The 10,817-nt window shown below is 31.3% G+C and overlaps 1 protein-coding gene across 1 annotated transcript; it reads right to left on the bottom strand.

The window, feature by feature from the left end:
• Positions 1-3,927: 3,927 nt before the first annotated feature.
• On the bottom strand, positions 3,928-10,101 carry LOC134277779 (histone deacetylase 8-like). The gene is made up of 6 exons (XM_062760085.1): positions 9,989-10,101; positions 9,680-9,788; positions 9,220-9,392; positions 8,626-8,720; positions 5,138-5,243; positions 3,928-4,188 (listed from the first exon to the last, which is right to left on the bottom strand). Exons 1-6 carry the CDS (start codon positions 10,029-10,031, stop codon positions 4,160-4,162), a joined length of 555 nt encoding a protein of 184 aa, XP_062616069.1. The 5' UTR covers positions 10,032-10,101; the 3' UTR covers positions 3,928-4,159.
• Between the last annotated feature and the right edge of the window lie 716 nt (positions 10,102-10,817).

The following is a 10,817-nucleotide window of genomic DNA, read 5'->3' on the forward strand; positions in this document are numbered from 1 at the left end:
ACTGCTTATTACTATGAAATGTGTTAATACTTCCTTGTCATTGGTTGCGCAACAAAATGGAGAGAAAACCCAAGGCATTAATTATGTAAAGATGTAAAAAATGTACAATATCGGAAGACTGGGTAAATAAAGTTTTAAACCATAAACTGATTTTGTTTATGTTACTTGTACAAAGATTATTCATTATTATTAATTTTAATAATTATTTACTTAGTAAAAGGAAAACATCTTCATGAATCAGATGACAATAAATATGTATAGTTACATACAACAAATATTGGTAGATTACGATACCTAACAGGAATCAAAACAATTTTCAGGATTTTTAATATGTATATATACTGATGGACCAGTAAATATTTGTGTGTAACAGTGAATTTCATTGAATCACCGGTCCACTTTACCAATGAATTTTTTATTTAATTAAAAAACTCTGGGTTTAATATAATGTGAAAATTACCTAATGATAATAAACACGCTTACTGAGACCATACTGTTCACTCTCTTCTTCGTAATTTTCCTCGTTGTTCTGTTTGTTGAGTAAATCCAGTAAGTCGATGTGTTCTTTAGCGTGGAATCCCATCATTTCAAGGTCTGAGACTCTACGTGGGAGTGTGACCCTGACAATAAAATAATCAAAATGGTGGCATCGGTGTGTTTCATTCTAAATGGTATGAAAATGGAATGAAAAAATTCTCATAATATAGACTGGCGGATAAGCATTTTTTTTTTTAAATATACAGGGGAAAAAATAACATTCTAATTGTTTTGGGAATCTCAACTGTCTAAACTGACATGCTTTTAAGTTTGTTATGAGTGACATACTGTATAAACTGAAGTAATCCATAAGCTTCAATTAAACTGTGAACCATACTCGCCCGAGGAAAAAGAGGGTAGTCTGTCAGTTGATAAATCAGGCAGATCTGCATATTAATCATTTGCATATGAGCTTGATAAATTAAAGAAAACACTTTCTTTACCCTATACTGATGATTTTAGCCATTATACCACAGCGTCGTTTCAATTCTTGGCTGTAAATAAATTAATGCAATTTGAAAGTCCAAACCACTTTTTCTTGAAATAATCTTGACACACCCACAACCAATATAATATGAATTCTTGGATATCTGTTTTTGTTGTTTGGTCATATATTTTTTTTTTTTTTGGGGGGGGGGGGGGGGGGGGGGGAGGGGGTTTCCCATGGAGATTGAAATAAGAAGTTCGGACTGTATTTCAACCCATTTTAATTATTATACCCCCCGCTTGAAAAGCGGAAGGGTGTATAGAAATCGGTATTTCCGTCCGTCCGTCTGTACATCCGTCTGTTACGCTTTGGGGTACCGATCTCTTATCCGCAACTCCTCAAGATCTCATACCACTGAAGGAAATTTAATGAAACTTTAACAGAATATTTATTACATATTGCCATTGTGCACCTTTTATTTTATTTTTTGATCTGACATATATTTTGGATTTTCCAGAGCAAAACATGGATACTGCCGTTTTATTCATATGGGAGGCGGGGGGTATCATTTAGTGAGCTCTTTGCTCAAAGTACCTCTAGTTTTTTTTTTTTAACTCTTCTTCATCAAAGTGATTCTCCTAATATCCTTTCTCATTTTGCTACAGAATTCCTCATCTCAAAACAAAAACATAACAAAACAAAAAAATAACCAGAAGCCTCTGTCGAGACTGAAGCTCTACTGGTTTGTAATTATAGCAAAGGAAGAGAAAAGTACTTAAAAGCAGTTGGGAATTGAAACTTTTCAACAGCAATAAATACAATAATGATCCTTGAATAAGTCTCTTTATGTTCTTAGTGTAGTCTACTTGTGTGCCACATTATATTATAATCAAACTAAAACTGTATTTGGAGTAACATTTTGAAATAATTTAACAGAAATTTCTATTTTTAGTAACCATGGCAACACCGTTCATCGAAATCAAAAACCGATACACAGAATTATGTATCTTAGTGTAGTCTACTTGTGTGCCAAGTTATATTGAAATCAGACAAAAACTGTAGGAGGAGTAGCATTTTGAAAGAATTTCACAGAAATTTCTATTTTTAGTAACCACGGCAACATCGTTCATCGAAATCAAAAACCAATACTGTAGATCACTTAATTTTCGCGACACCTAATTTTCGCGAGATAGTCATTGACTCTTTATTAGCGAGACAAAATTTTCACGAATTATGGTCATTGCTCTTAATAATCTTAAGGAATACTATTCAACGCGAGAGAGAAATTTTCGCGAGCATATTGTCTCGCATAATTACGCGAAAATAAAGTTCTCGCGAATAAATAGTGATTTACAGTATATAGAATTATGTATCTTAGTGTAGTCTACTTGTGTGCCAAGTTATACTGAAATCAGACCAAAACTGTAGGAGGAGTAGCATTTTGAAAGAATTTCACAGAAATTTCTATTTTTAGTAACCACGGCAACACCGTTCATCGACATCAAAAACCGATAAACAGAATTATGTATCTTAGTGTAGTCTACTTGTGTGCCAAGTTATACTGAAATCAGACTAAAACTGTAGGAGGAGTAGCATTTTGAAAGAATTTCACAGAAATTTCTATTTTTAGTAACCACGGCAACACGGTTCATCGAAATCAAAAACCGATACACAGAATTATGTATCTTAGTATAGTCTACTTGTGTGCCAAAGTTATATTGAAATCAGACCAAAACTGTAGGAGGAGTAGCATTTTGAAAAATTGTTTACAGACAGACAGACGGACAGCTAGACAGACAGACGGACGGGGGACGCATTACTATCGCATAAGCTCTTCTGGTCTTTGACCAGTAGAGCTAAAAATGGTGAAATATTCAACATGTTTAAATATTATCCCAGTATGTCATAATATTCCCCGATACAAGGTAGAAGTATCATTACAACCCTTTTAAATGTCGTTATACAAATATTTGAAAACGCAAAGGTGCTGATCAATCCCACTCAGAAGCAAAAAACTTTTTCAAGTGACAGGAATGTGAAAACACTATATAGTGTTGTTAATTTCTGAAAACTTTCAGTAACAGATCCTGTGAGGGAACCAGTAACAAGTTACTTTGTTTGGTGAAAATTGATTTTTGAACAAATGAGAGTAGATTTGATTTAGCGCATTTCTTAAAGTTTTTTTTTTATTTATAATTGATATAATATGTTTACAATATATTATTACGTAGCTAGAATAACCCGACAGCTTCAAGTAGTGTTTTAGCTATTTGAACGCAGATTGCTTTTTTTATTTTAAAAATATCCAAAAATTGCAAGTTGATTATGTTTTTTATGTCGCCCCGAACGAAGTCGGGGACGTCATATTGCGATTGTACGCATGTTTTTTTTATCCAGGCTGTTTCTCGGAGATAGCTGGGACAATCTTCCTGAAACTTTCCTCAAATGACGATCACTGGTTGTGCAGGGAGGTCATTCAGTTCTACTGTTGCCATGGAAACCTGTAAAAAGTGACGAATTTTTTCCGCGAGTGTTCTCTCTGGTCCCTTAAATGTTCGCCATAAACTTTTTTCTACTTTAATGATTAGTATCTGTAGTTGTGCGATTCGGATTTAAAATTTTCAAAAAAAACAAGGGAAAGTGAAAATTCTTTACATTTGACTTGTAAATCAAGGTACTGAAAGTACTTTAGGGACTGATACGAATTGATGGTTAAAGTACTGAAAGGACTTATACGAATTGATGGTTGTCCAAGATTATCTAATATGTATTGTTTTACTGATACAAAAGATGAAAGTCTTGTCCAGTTCTGGGCGACATACGCTATTGCTTGAAATAGCAGACTTTCTAGTGTTTTATTATAATTTGAAAAATAAGATATCAATCACATAAATGTTAGCTCTATAAACTCCTAGAGGCCTGATGGAACTTATTGTCTGAAATCATCTGATAACAAGAAAATGCAAAATATAACATTACATTTAATGTAAGATACCAACAACATTGTTAACATGAATGAACATATTCCCAATTCACAGATCTGTTTCTTTCGTATACTATCCACATTGTACAATAAAAATTTGACATAAATATTTCTTATGATCACATCATATATCACATCAAAGCTAGTTTCTATCAAACAGAAATGACTTTTTTTTTCCTGAATCACACTAACGAATTATATCCCCGCAAATATCAGGAGCCTTTCAGCTGTTTTAGATTTTCTGTAAAAGAGAGAAAAAAACATGATAATTCTCTTTTGTTGATGAATTATGCAATGTGACTTGTTAATTCCTAAATCAAAAATAATTTTACAAACATAAGTACTTAAATATTTACACTGAATTATGTCTCCTTTATTTCTTAACAAAACCCATTGCGTTAATCACTGCATGAACTACATTAGGCATTTCGCCTGTACAGATTTCTTGATCAGTGGCTGTTCCATCAATGAAATGTATAAAGACGTTCGCATCATTAATACAATAATTAATCTTTTTAATCCTACTTTAAATGATTACTTAAACGGATATAAATATAAAAATAAAATGGCTTTCTTTGTTTGTTATTACTGGAACTAGTGGTGGAAGCTATTGCAGAATAAATTTACATAACCGCTTACGGTAAAATATCGAAACATGTCAAATCCTTCCAATAATGACTGTATATTTTCTTAAGACTTACCTATTATATAGCTGTATATATATTTTGTGTAGATAATCCTTAGTATTATAAACTTAGTTATAACAGTGCTGTATATTTTCTGTAGAGAATCTTTTTATTGTAAAAAAAATTACCTATAACAGTGTTGTATATTTTCTGTAGAGAATCTTTTTATTGTACAAAATTACCTATAACAGTGATGTATATTTTCTGTAGAGAATCTTTTTATTGTATAAAATTACCTAAAACAGTGTTGTGTATTTTCTGTAGAGAATCTTTTTATTGTATAAAATTACCTATAACAGTGTTGTATATTTTCTGTACAGAACCTTTTTATTGTATAAAATTACTTAAAACAGTGTTGTATATTTTCTGTAGAGAATCTTTTTATTGTATAAAATTACCTAAAACAGTGTTGTGTATTTTCTGTAGAATCTTTTTATTGTATAAAATTACCTATAACAGTGTTGTATATTTTCTGTAGAGAACCTTTTTATTGTACAAAATTACTTAAAACAGTGTTGTATATTTTTTGTAGAGATTCTTTAGTGTTCATATTCTTTCTGTTTCCAGGGGATATGGGTAGTTCATAATCCGGACCATATGCCATAAAGTACTGAAATAAGAGAAATGAAGAATTCTAAGTCTCTTACATTTAAATGTACTAGATAAATGATAAATATTTGCATATCCACTACTCTCACCCACTATGAACATGTAGTCATCAATTGCATTTATAGGCCTATAGATGCAATTGCTTCTGCTATGAAAGCAATTGCTCTAACAAAGTCCTACAGAACAATCTCTACTAAAGTAGTAGAGTGTGTCGAGAAGTATATTAATGAAACTTTTCGTAAAAGGAATAAAAACAAGTTTTTAATGATATTCTTTGAGAAAAAAAGAAATTCAGAATAATAAAAATTGCTGATTTACTTCTTTAAAAATTTAATTTTGGTCAATGTATTTAATTTTATAATAAAACTTTTTAAAAATCGTAGAAAACTGCCATATTTTTATTTTTTGTATCATGCATATTTGTTTAAAGAACGATAACTCTTCACACTTGGGTAATAACATTAAGAATACTAGTTATAACTAGTATATCGACTTCAGGAATAATATCAGCTATTAAAAATAAATAGAAGATCTAATAAAAATAGAAAAGCATTCTGGAGTAATAATCATTATAAAAGCATTATCAATATTCATCATAGTGTTAAATCGTATTTTATTTTTTCGTATTCCCCTCCGTAGAACCTTATTTTTTTATTGTTACCATGGATCAATGTAAACACAGGCCAGAGGAATGCCGAGTCCGATCAACACTTTTTTTTAGCAGCAGAAGACGTAAGGCCATATCTAACACCAGATAAATAATAAATTGGTAGACATATAGCAAAGAAATAATGTCATGGTGCATTACTGAGGAAGTACAGGATATATTTTTTATTGTAGTTTAGAGCATAAATTTTAGCCAGAGGAGACGAAATCTGGCACAGAAAATCGCACTTGTACTAATGCAGTAATAGTCGAGTGTGTGAACTTCAAAAATTTACTATCATCGAGCACACGTGTATTCATTCATTCAGGATTAAATTCGCAATATTATATTAGATATACTATAATCGTGATGTTTCATGTCTTTGAATGCATTTACGTGTATTTTCAAATTTATCACAGAAATTAACCATCCAACCAAAACAAAACAATAGGCATACTGTATATCCATTCAGTACAAAATGTACAAAGGCCACGATTCAACAACTTTTAAAACGCATTTTTCTAACTACAATATTAAGACATATCAAGAAACAAGTAATACTGGTATTGTGTAAGGCCATTTCTTCATATATCATTAATTCTCAAACAGAACCACTTAATGTCCGAAGCGACTGGATACGATAAATTGTGCAAGTTGCTTCCCTTTGATGCAAAAAGAGGTTCAACGTGGGGAATTACATGCGTATTACGTAAAAAAAGATGTTTTTTTCCTCTCTATCTTAACTTTTGTCTCTCTTCCATTACCAGATTTTTAAGTTAATTTTCTAAAATATTTAATTCCTTATTTTGCAATATATAAAAAATACCGACGATGGATTATCTATGATTTTAAATTTTTTTAAACTAAATTCAATTGCCGGGCGAAAATGTAAAAAGGTGGCCCAGTTTGTAAAACATATCCTTCTACGTCATTAATATTTTAAAGAGTTGAAAACCAAAAAAATTACTCTAAAGTCGGATGTAAAAAAAAAAAATAGTTTTGTGCAAGTGTTCTTAAATATTCAGCATAATGTTAAGTATTTTGAATGCCGTTAATACCAAATTTTTCTGCAAAAGTCATCTTGAGCAGGATTTCACCTGTTCGTGAATAAAAGGAATATGGTTTCGCTTTGTACTAAGACTTTCAATTATGACATCAAAAAGTTCTCTATATTATAAAATACTTCTACAGTTCTCTTTTATTAAAGAGAGGATGAATACCCACAACAGATAACTTAATTATAAATTTCATTATTTAAAAAATCATAAAACAAATAATAATGAAATGTCTATAATTTTAGAAATGCTGTGTTGGACTGAGATAGGAACGGGATAGCAGAATCTTGTCGATGCGTATGCCGAGTGCCTTCATACATATTATTTATCTCTCAAGGAGTGTTAATGTTTTTTTTTTTTTGGGGGGGGGGGGGGGGGTATAGATATAAGATATAAATTATTTTATAAAACAACGCACCCAAGCTGAATCCGACTATCTAATTCATAGCATTATTTATTTTTTTAAAAATTGGTTTAACTATATTTCCTAATAAAATAATTATTAAGAGATTCTAAATAAAGTCTATACGTAATCAATTCTCATTTTAACATTTTGTTCGTTTGCAGTTAATTGAATCGTAAAAGAAAGAAAATGTTCTGGGACTTGGTTTTATATCGTAATTATTCAACATAGCCTGTGTTTTTCTTTTTCTTTCCCTCAATGCATTTCTAATACTCCAGGTAACTAAGAAATTATAATTTTTGCATTTCTGAAATTCTGAATATTGATATCCCTTCATTTTTTTTTCTGTTGATAAAAATATTTTGTAAACGTTATGTAAAATCTCTTTTTCAAATGCATTAGAATGTTGCGTTACAAATAAACTATCATCGTCGGAAATCCACGAGAGATCTCGTCTTTACTTATCACACGGTGAGTAATGCAACCTTGAGTTTCCGATGATGATAAACTATATGCTATAAAGAACAAAAAAAAAAATTAGAAAAATCATCTGACTTCCATTAATCGTCAAAAAATTAGGCATGCATACTTACTGATATGCTCAGAGTTAATTTTGCAAACATACCAATTTCAAAATGTAATAACTTTGTTATAAATGAAGATATTTTGATTCCGTTTTCAGTTTTTGTAATGGTTTTACATGGATCTCAAATTCGATAAATTTTGCCATAAGGTCGATTTCTATCCGACGAGGCTTATGTTGTTTATTTCTTAAATATATATTTTGGTTGACTGTTTAAATAAATTGTGATCCTATACAGTCCAAACTCATACTATACATTCATTATATTTACCCAATACACACAGTTAAACAACCAATTCACATTTGAGATGAAGATAATTTTAGGACTTACTGAATTACCTATGTATCACTACTTTTATAATGACAAATATTGGAAACAAAAAGTCACATTTTCCATTTTATAAATGTTTAAATTTTGAAAGAAAAAAAAAACTATGGTGAGCAACATTCTTTATTTTAAATAAAATAACATAGCTTGATATCTTCTCATGATATATATGGTTGAAATTTCCATTTCTTTGATGAAAAAATCTACTTAATCTGTTTACACAGTTTGTGCTGAAACAATTTTGTCCACTTAACAATCTACTTAAATTTTCAGCTGTTTCTTTTTGTTTCAAAAAATAAACTTATGCAAAAAAATTCAACATATCAACTGAAAACATGTTTCAGTACAGTAGCAGAGTCAAACCTTACTTTATGATCTGGGATTTCATGAGGAAGTTTCCGCCCACAAATGACTGCAGTTAGATGGGCCCAACATCTGGCTGTGTTAGCATTGTGGTAACCTCCTAAAACATTTCAAATATATTATAATAGTGATGGTGTATTTTTGTCTTTACTTGAAAACCATAACTGGTCCTACTGAAAATTACCATTCTAGAATTAAGTTTCGGAGTTTACAATTTTCATTTCAACAAGATAACCTAAAATAAGAAAATGTCTTAAATTCCTGACAAGGAAAGTGAAAATTTGATTTTTTTTGTCTTGGATTGAAAAACAATTGCATAAGACGGAATAATGATACAAAGATATTTTGCATTTATCTTGTGTTTTCATTCTCAAAGTGCAACCTGATTTTCCCTTAATGATACTGTGAAGACTAACCGAGAAGAAATTCTGAGCTATCTGTCATTTTGAGATACTGAGAATAGAATTCTTAAAAATATTGATATTTCCAAAATCACTTTGACACACCAATGGTATTTAAGATATCCCTGTTCAAGTTCTGCTGTATCTATAAACTATGTTTTCCAGTGTTCATTGCAAGCACTGTGTATCCATTCTCACCTCCTCCTAACACCAGTGTAGGCAGCTTCCACTGTAGAAGGAACTGTAAACATCGACCGTACGCCGTGTGAGTGAGATTAAAGGAGTCCATAGGGTCACCACTGAGTCCGTCAGCCCCACACTGACACACCACGGCCTGGGGTACAAACACTTCATGGACCTTGTGGAGGACTCTGGGAAACAAAAAACTAGATTTCTTTTCAATTTATGTTTTTAAAATTTGAATAACTGCACGCTGCAGGGCGTAAGAGGGATATGTAAATCCACCAACCTAACATCAACTTTATATAACATGTGGAATCATTTTGATTACTACAGAGCATTTATATAGATATGTCTTACATGTAAGTTGCCTTTTAGCTTGGTCTTGTACAAGATGATAAGATAAACCTACCATACGCACTGTTCAGTATACTACCATGATACAAAAGTTATTTCAGAGTTAGGTAAAGCTCCTTACCTGCAGACCAAGGGAACAAACTCCTCATCTCTCACGCCATCCAGTAGTGGAATGTTAACAGTGAATCCCTTCCCTTTACCCACTCCAGTGTCATTTAACCCTCCAGATCCTATACAGGTGTTAAATAATACATTGGTGTTATAAGAATATTTTTTGTAGAATCTACTCATATAGAATTTAAATCACAGTTTAAAATCAAGTACAGTGTATTTATTGAATACTGCTACATATGAAAAAGAAACTTGAGCATTCCTATAAACTTCTGACTTAGCAGGTGTTTTAAGGCAATATAATACATGTAAAACAAACCTGGGAAGAATCCCGGGGAATGTTTGTGAACTGAGACTGTCATCACCTTGGATGATGTACAAAATGCTTCCTCCACACCTGTAAGGAAAATGACTGATAAAAGTCAAAAGAATACAAACTAGAAAACTGACCAGTCAGCAAGGGCCCCGCCATGGGGTTGAATTATCATGGATGCAGCTTATGGAATGATTAAAAAATATATGAAGAAATAGGCAACAGCAACTGTATTCTTATTTTCAACATAATTCCTGAATATCCAAAAACCTGTAAATAATATCCTTGTATATTTCCATTAGGCAGTAAAGAACAACCTAACATTGAATGTATATATAAACAATAATGAAGTTTGTGTTAGTGTTATCGGTATACATATATTGTTTTCAAATTATGCAGAGTTACTAGAGGAAGATTTTCGGTAAGCCATGGTGTATTCTTACACCTTAAACCAGAAGTCTTTGTCGAGACTAAAGCTCTATGGTATATAAAATGCCAGTCTTCAATGAATGCAAATACATGTATCATGAAGGCTTGACCTTAGCTTCAAAACAAACAGCAGTTGCAGACAAAGTTTTTCATTAATATTAAAATGACGGATAAAGATAGGCCTACTAAATTTTCTTCAGCAGGCTAGATAATTATTCCCAAGGCATTAATTGTACCTCACTCATAATTTTCTTCTAAAGTTACAACAAGAAATTTTTCAGTATTAATATTAGAATGTTTTTTTTTAATCCAACTACCTTAAAAATTAATATTATTCTTGAATTTACATAAAGGGGAAAAAAGTAAAAATAAAAGATAGGTCTTCTTTAATCTATTTCTTGTTTTT

Source organism: Saccostrea cucullata, unplaced genomic scaffold, assembly GCF_032062105.1.
Source record: "Saccostrea cucullata isolate Sc308-1 unplaced genomic scaffold, CSIRO_AGI_Scuc_v1 ctg12237, whole genome shotgun sequence".
In the NCBI taxonomy this organism is placed as follows: domain Eukaryota; kingdom Metazoa; phylum Mollusca; class Bivalvia; order Ostreida; family Ostreidae; genus Saccostrea; species Saccostrea cuccullata.